Source organism: Apaloderma vittatum, unplaced genomic scaffold (assembly GCF_000703405.1).
Source record: "Apaloderma vittatum isolate BGI_N311 unplaced genomic scaffold, ASM70340v1 scaffold18177, whole genome shotgun sequence".
NCBI lineage: Eukaryota > Metazoa > Chordata > Aves > Trogoniformes > Trogonidae > Apaloderma > Apaloderma vittatum.
Window position 1 is genome coordinate 1 of NW_009726925.1, and position 7,865 is coordinate 7,865.

At 53.9% G+C, this 7,865-nt stretch overlaps 1 protein-coding gene across 1 annotated transcript in view; it reads left to right on the plus strand.

Moving 5' to 3' along the window:
- Positions 1-42: 42 nt before the first annotated feature.
- The window catches only part of LOC104276987 (DNA polymerase epsilon catalytic subunit A-like), a gene marked incomplete at both ends in the record, with an annotated part of 20,449 nt that continues 12,626 nt past the window's right edge, over positions 43-7,865 (plus strand). Inside the window, 11 exon segments of the mRNA XM_009873484.1 lie at positions 43-144; positions 703-857; positions 1,654-1,795; positions 2,729-2,809; positions 3,014-3,121; positions 3,549-3,659; positions 3,920-4,005; positions 4,520-4,639; positions 5,676-5,808; positions 6,447-6,560; positions 7,566-7,778. Of these exon segments, the coding sequence (XP_009871786.1) occupies positions 43-144; positions 703-857; positions 1,654-1,795; positions 2,729-2,809; positions 3,014-3,121; positions 3,549-3,659; positions 3,920-4,005; positions 4,520-4,639; positions 5,676-5,808; positions 6,447-6,560; positions 7,566-7,778 (1,365 nt within the window).

The window sequence follows — 7,865 nt, forward strand, 5'->3', positions numbered from 1 at the left end:
TCCCGAGGGCCAGGCAGATGCGCGCTGCTCAGCCCCAGGGTCTCTCGGCAGGGCTGCGAGCGAGAAGTGTCCTCCTTCCTCGCCAAGAAGTTCCAAGGGAAGATTGCGAAGCTGGAAACTGTGCCCAAAGAAGACTTGGACCTGGTCTGTGTTCCTGTGCCCTCTCTGCTCCTGAGCAGTGGGGTTTTGTGCACCTTGCACAGCTCTGGTGAAGCCGGGAGGACTGAGCAGTGAAGCAGCATGCTTGACTTCAGCCTCCCAGTGCTGCTTGTGATTATCAGAAACACATTAGTTATGGCTGATTGCGTATAGCTAGTAACTCCGTTCCTGTCCTCGAGCACATCAGCTGCTTCACAGCACGCTCCAGTCATTTAACTGCGGGAATTAACGAATGATTAGAGGAGGAGAGGGTTCTGTGGGAGGGAGATGCTGCTCATGCTTGACCTGCCCTTCCTCCGCTTGCCTGGGTGGTTCCTGCTCACGGTCCTGCCTGTGCAGGTGGCAGAACTGGTGGGGCCCTTGCCGTGCAGCTACCCAGCACGCCCACCAGAGTCTCTTCTTGGTGCTTGACTCTCCCGACAGTCGGCACCTCTTTCTGTGGCCATTTCTTCCATCTGCATCCATCTAGCCTGACTTTCTCGCCCTGTCTTACGGGGGCCATCCCTCAGTGCTCGTCCTCCTTGAGCTGCTGTTTTCTTGCAGCCAAACCACTTGGTGGGCCTGAAGAGGAACTACATCAAGCTGTCCTTCAACACGGTGGATGACCTGGTGAAGGTGCGGAAGGAGATCTCTCCTGCTGTGAGGAAAAACAGAGAGCGAGACCAAGCGAGCGATGTCTACACGGCCATGCTGTCAAGGTGGGAGCTCTGCTTAGGGCAGCCAGTTGGTCCCTCGGTTAATAATTAGGCTTCCTTCATTATTTCTTAGCTGTCCTCAGAGAGGTGCTGTCCTGCCTGGGGTCTGACCCTGGACAGCATCACTGCCACTCGTTTCCAGGGTGGTTCTTCCAGCTCAGTGCTACAGGTCAGGAGGCCTCAGAGCTTCTGGGATGTGCTGTGCTTCGGTGGTGCCTCCCCCTGCCGGACTGATGGGTTCCCTGTTCCCTGAGGAAGAACACTGGGAGGCACTGGGCAACCTTACTTCTAGCTGTGGGGAAAAATACCCAACAGACATCTTCTGTCTGAATGGAAAGCCAGGCAGTTGTTTACAAGACTTGAAACAAGGTTGCAGACAGGAGGAGAGGAAAAAAAAAAAAGGAATGTTGATTTTCAAGCCAACGAGAAAATACACATGAAAATTTTCCCCCTCTCTTTGGTTTTCTGGCCCTGACGTTTGATGTCAGTTGAAACCTGAAGAAGAAGAATTGAGCGAGATGAGCACTCTCTGCTCACCTGGACACTGTCCAGGGGCTTCCCAGGTTGCCTCGTGATGCTGATTCCCATCCTTACAAACCCAAGGCCCTAAGAACCATTCCTTGTGCAGGCACACGTGGGTTCTGTCTGCCTGTACCTCTGAGCAGACACAGCTCACAGGTGTGAGGAGAGGTGAATTCGGACGGGACTGTGGGTGCTCCATCCTGGGACGCCTCTACAAGCAGGGGGTGGTCACACGGTCCTGAGCCCTGGGGTAAGGCGGCTGCTTCACTCCTTGCAGTGCCCTGAGCGGTGGCAGCCTGAGCACGGAGGAGGACGGGGCCTCCAGAAAGGTCGCCAGCCAGCTGGACAACATCGTGGACATGCGGGAGTACGACGTGCCCTACCACGTTCGCCTCTCCATTGACCTGAAGATCCATGTGGTGAGTGAAGAATGGGATGCCAAGGGCGTCTTGGGGGACATCAAGAAAAGCGTGGGCAGCAGGTCGAGGGAGGTCATCCTCACCGTCTCCTCTGCCCTTGTGGGGCTGCATCTGGAGTGCTGGGTCCAGTTCAGGGCTCCCCAGTTCAAGAAAGAACAGGGAACCACTGGAGAGGGTAGAGCAAAGGGCGACGAAGATGATGAGGGGGCTAGAACATCTCTCTTACGAAGAAAGGCTCAGGGACTTGGGCATTTTTAGGCTGGAGAAGAGGTTACTGAGGGGGCATCTTGTCAGTGCTTACAAATACTTAAAGGATGGGTGTCAGGAGGGTGGGGGCCAGTATTTTTTCAGTGGTGCTCAGTGACAGGACAAAAGGTGATGGGCACAAACCAACCTGAACACAGGAAGTTCTGTCTAAACATGAGGAGGAACTTCCTTACTTTGAGGGTGACAGAGCCTTGGGACGGGCTGCCCAGAGAGGTGGTGGAGTCTCCATCTCTGGTGACATCCACAACCCGCCTGGACACCACCTTGTGTGGCTGCCCTGGGGGACCCTGCTCTGGCAGGGGGTTGGACTGGATGATCTCTAGAGGTCCCTTCCAACCCCTGACGTTCTCTGGTTCTGTGGAGCTGGAAGAGCTTCCCTTTCCTGCTGCTGAGCTCCTGAAGCACAGGGAGGGACAAAACGTTTTCTCTTCAGGACCTTTGCGAAGGTGCCAGTGACAATGAGCTCATGTGTAATAGTCCTGTCCTGCTGGGCCTTCTCCTTGGTCAGTAACACGCAGGAAAGTTGAACGATTGACACGCAACCACGTTTTGTGCCGTCTCTTCTGGGCTGTGCCTCGTTCGCGCGGCTCCATCCGCAGCAGCCGAGCAGAAGGGGTGCGAGGAGCTGCCCCGGGTCAGGCGCTGCCCACCCTCCTCTCTCCACAGGCCCACTGGTACAATGTGCGATACCGGGGCAGCACCTACCCCCCCGAAATCACCCGCCGAGACGACCTCGTGGAGCGACCGGTGAGCAACGGGCACGTGTCAGGCTGTCTGGCACTTCCTGCTGGTGGGGAAAGCTTTGTTTCTGGGCTGAGGCAGTGATTAGAGGGCTGATTGCTGTAAACTGATTGCTGAGGAGGGCCTTCATTGCTTGCTGGGCTGGCACTGGGCTTAATGGGAATCGCTGTTAATATGAGGATATTTTCTCACGGGTTTGGTGCTGCTCAGGATCCTGTTGTTCTCGCCTTCGACATTGAAACTACCAAGCTCCCTTTGAAGTTTCCTGACGCAGAGACAGATCAGATCATGATGATCTCCTACATGATTGATGGGCAGGTAAGAGACAGCAGCTTGGTTTTCTGCATGCTCCGTCAGTGAAGCCGGGCAGCAGGTCAGCGTTTTGCCTCCAGCCCAACTCTCCCCAGGCGTGCCTTGTGTGGTGTGTGGCTGTGGAAGTGAAGTGAAAATCTGAATGATGCATAAAGGTGTTTAGTTCCACAGTACCCAGCTCAGGTGGCTGGTGCTCCTCTGAGGGAGCCGGGTAACCTGCAGAGCAGAGGGACAGCTCTGCTGTCCCTTTGTTGCCTCCGTGTGGCCTCCTCAGCCGATGATCAGGGCTCGTTCAGCAGATGACTCCCAGGCAGTTGTTCCCCCTTGACAGAAGCTCTGGCTTTCGAGAGGAAAACGTCCCAGCATGCTGATGGCATTTTTGAGTTGCCTGAGAGCCAAGTCCTCCTGACTGCCTCCTTGTCACCCCCCCCAGGGCTACCTGATCACTAACAGGGAGATCGTCTCCGAGGATATTGAAGACTTTGAGTTTACTCCCAAGCCGGAGTATGAGGGTCCGTTTTGCGTCTTTAATGAACCAGATGAAGTAAGTCTGTTCTGCCCAGAAGACTTTTTACCTGCCCGGGGCTCTTGTTGGCCAAAGAGAGCTAATTGCTTGCTGGGAGCATGGTGGGTGTGACAGGGCTGGTTGGGCTTTTGTTTTGTGGTAACAGGGGAAAGAGAGATCAGATTTGGACTGGCTGGGGAGGAGAATGAAAGGGTGGAGTAAACTGTGTGGTATCCACCACCTCTCTGTGGAGAAGATGATGTTACTCCTTATCTGTATCTTTTCTCCTCTCATCCCAGGCTCATTTAATCCAGAGGTGGTTTGAACATGTCCAGGAGATGAAACCCACCATCATTGTCACATACAACGGAGACTTCTTTGACTGGTAAGATGAGAAGTGAAAACTAAGCTGGGAAGGTGTCACCTGAGCTGCGGGGCAGGGTCAGGTACCTGCCTCGATGTCCTTCCATAGCTCACACCAGGGTGATAGTGTGAGATCCATGCCGGCTGTTTGGCCACCTTAAGCCACCTCACCCAGTCCTGTGGTCACTGGCTTGGAAGTTGACTTGTGTAGAGTCCCATTTGCTCGCTGAGCTGCTTTAAACCCTTGTCAACGTGGACGAGCCCAGGCTTGCAAGAGCAGGCAAAGAGACGCGGGGGGTCTGGAGGAGAGGCCACTCTTTGGGAGGTGAGAGGAGAGGGATTTCCTGGTGCAGGGTGTAACGAGCAGCTTTGCCTCTTGGGTCGTGCTGCCAGTCTGCCTACAGGAAGTTTTTCCTTCCAAGATATCACAGATAAATGGCGACAAAAATTATTTAGGTAGTTTATAATGAAGCAGTTGTGAAGCCATTATCAGAGACGAAGGGAAATGTTTGTTCTGTTCCTTTTCTTCTCCCCAGGCCCTTTGTGGAAGCAAGAGCAGCAGCTCATGGAATTAATATGTATCAGGAGATTGGGTTTCAGAAGGACAGCCAGGGAGAGTACAAAGCATCCCAGTGCATCCACATGGACTGTCTAAGGTACCAAATGCTGCCCCTCCATCACAGAGCTGTGTCTTTATCTCTTGAACTGATAACAAACACATACAGTGCGGTTGGGCACTGTCTGTTGGAAGCTCATTTCTCTGACTGTGCTGCTTCCCCTTGGCGCTCTGCGCACCGCAGAGCTGCCCTGGGAAGAGCTCTCAGGGCTGCGTCTCTCCCTGCAGCCTGCTGGTGGCTGGCCTCGGGTGTTGGAGGTCTGATTGGGGGTGGCGGAAAATGGGTGGGGTAAGATCATAGAATGGTTTGGGTTGGGAGAGACCGTAAGGATCCCCCCGCCATGCTCAGGGGCACCTCCCACTGGAACGCTCAAAGCCCCGTCCAACCCGGCTTTGATCAGGCCCTTGGAGAGGGGAAGGGAGCGTATCGCAACCCGACAGCCTCCTGGAACAGTCCAAAGAGGAAAGGACATGTTGTGCATGCATGGGAGAGCGGTTGGGCTGTTTGTGTGGGTTTCCTCTCCTGGAGCAGTGGCTAGACTTTGGGGAGGGTCTGTCTGTCCTTGCAGTTCTGGTGGTGTCTCCTCCAGTGGTTAAATGATAGAATCATTCAGGTTGGAAAAGACCTCTAAGATCATCAAGTCCAACTGTCAACCCAACAGCACTGTGACCACTAAACTGTATCCTGAAGTGCCACGTCTGAATGGTTTTCGAACACCACCAGGGATGGGGACTCCACCCCTGCCCTGGGCTGCGTGAGCCAGTGCCTCACCACTCTCCCAGGAAAGAAATTTTTCCTACTATCCAATCTAAATGTTTATCTCCAAGCCACCGGGGGAGGTGGGAGGTGGTAATTCTGAGCAGTGCTGATGGTGCGGATATTGGGGTTTGTCCTGGTTGGGGTCTAAGTGCTTTGGCAGAGATGTAGCCTCTTATTCCACTGTGCTTGGGTGTTCTTGTCTGTCCTCGGTGAGTTGTCCCCTTTGCAATCAAGGTCTCTTTGCAACCCTGAGCTCCTTTTTGAAGGACGGATCTGGTTCTTCTGCACAAACTGGTGTTTTCGTGTTTCTGTCCAGGTGGGTGAAGAGAGACAGTTACCTCCCCGTGGGAAGTCACAACCTGAAAGCAGCAGCGAAAGCGAAACTGGGTTACGATCCAGTGGAGCTGGACCCTGAAGAGATGTGCCGGATGGCTACGGAGGAGCCTCAGGTATCCCCTGTCTCTTCTGGGTCTCCTCCGAGCGACCGGAAAGCAAGCCTAGAGCAGCTGCAATATGGTTGAATCTTGCGTTGAAGTGTTGCAAAGTGGTTTTGCTTAATGCAGTGGACTTGGAGACTTTAACTCAATCTGTCTCCCCAAACTGCTGATGCCGTAGCAGCACTTGAGCTTGTGGGGAGACAGAACAGATTTTCTGGCAAGTGGTTCTGACTGTCGTCGCACTGTGTGTTTTCCGTGTGCGTTTCCGTCGATGCGAGGTGGCGCGTGCCACCTAAATCAGAAGCACCACAAAGAGCCATGTCTCGCTGGAGAAACTTGGTGCTCCAGGTGTTGCGGGCAGGGGGTTCCTGCCGAAGCCCTGCACCAGCTTCCTGATTCCCAGCAGGGCAGCATCTGTGCCCTGAGCTCATCCTCCCCATTTGTGCACCTTTAAAGCTGACACACCGCTGTGCAATTAGAGCACAGAAGCTGATTGATTATTTTTTATAACCTGGAAGAAGGAGGAGTACACCGTTCCCTTCTTCCTGCCAGTTCCAGCTTGTCCAGTGGGGAGAGATGGGAAGATTATTGGCATAGAGCTGCTGTATCTCATGTGATCGGATTAATTGTCTCTCTCCCTCCCCCGACAGACCCTGGCCACCTATTCGGTGTCCGACGCAGTTGCTACTTATTACATGTATATGAAGTACGTGCACCCTTTCATTTTCGCCTTGTGCACCATCATTCCCATGGAGCCTGATGAGGTGAGCTCACTCCTCAAATGCTGATTTCTTTGCCGGGTGAATCATAGAATCCTAGAACAATTCAGGTTGGAAAAGACCTTTGGGATCATCGAGTCCAACCATTGACCCTACACTACAAGGTCACCCCTAAACCATCTCACCCAACACCACATCTCAGCGACACTTGAACACATCCAGGGATGGCGACTCAACCCCCTCCCTGGGCAGTCTGTGCCAGGGTCTGACCACTCTTTCTGTGAAGGATTTCTTCCTAATGTCCAGCCTAAACTTGCCCTGTTGCAACTTGAAACCATTCCCCCTGGTTCTGTCCCTAATTCCCTGTGAGAAGAGACCAGCACCAACCTCTCTACAATGTCCTTTCAAGTAACTGTAGAGCATGATGAGATCCCCCCTCAGCCTCCTCTTCGTCAAACTGAACAGACCCAGCTCCCTCAGTCGCTCCTCACAAGGTCTATTCTCCAGGCCCTTCACCAGCTTTGTTGCCCTCCTCTGCACTCGCTCCAACACCTCGAGATCTCTCCTGTACTGAGGTGACCAAACAAACCTGAACACAATACTCAAGGTGCGGCCGCATCTCCCACGCTGCAGGGACACTCCAGCCAGGGACGTGATTCCTGCCTCTCCTGCCCTTTCCCAGTCATGCCCGGGAGGGAGGGTGGATTTGGAGGTTACTACTTTCTCTCCACAGCCTGGGAGTGTTTTGAGAGAGGGGTCTAAGAACGAGAGAACTGAGGGTTGGCAGCACAGGGCTGGAGCACAGAAGTGTGGCTGGTGCTCCATGCTCAGCCAGGCAGGGGTCACTCTCCTGGTTTGAGCCAAACATCCAGTTCTGTTCAGTGACCTTACAGCACTTGCTGAATCACAGGGTGGTTCGAGTTGGAAAGCATCCGCCACCTCTCTGGGTTCCAGTGTCTCAGTACCCTCCCAATAAAGAATTTCTTCCTTATATCTAGCCCAGATCTACTGTTCTGGAGTTTAAAACCGGCTTCGATGTCTCTCCTGCAGGTGTTAAGAAAAGGCTCTGGGACGCTGTGCGAGGCGCTGCTCATGGTTCAGGCCTATCACGCCAACATCATCTTCCCCAACAAGCAGGAGCAGGAATTCAACAAACTTACAGACGACGGCCACGTGCTCGACTCGGAGACATACGTGGGAGGCCATGTGGAAGCCCTGGAATCTGGCGTCTTCCGCAGTGACATCCCCTGCCGCTTCAAAATGGTGAGGGGCCCGGCAGCCACCCTCTGGCCCCGCGGGTGGCGAGGAGGCACCATTCGCTGGCACCTTCTGTGTCTCCTTTCTGGGCTC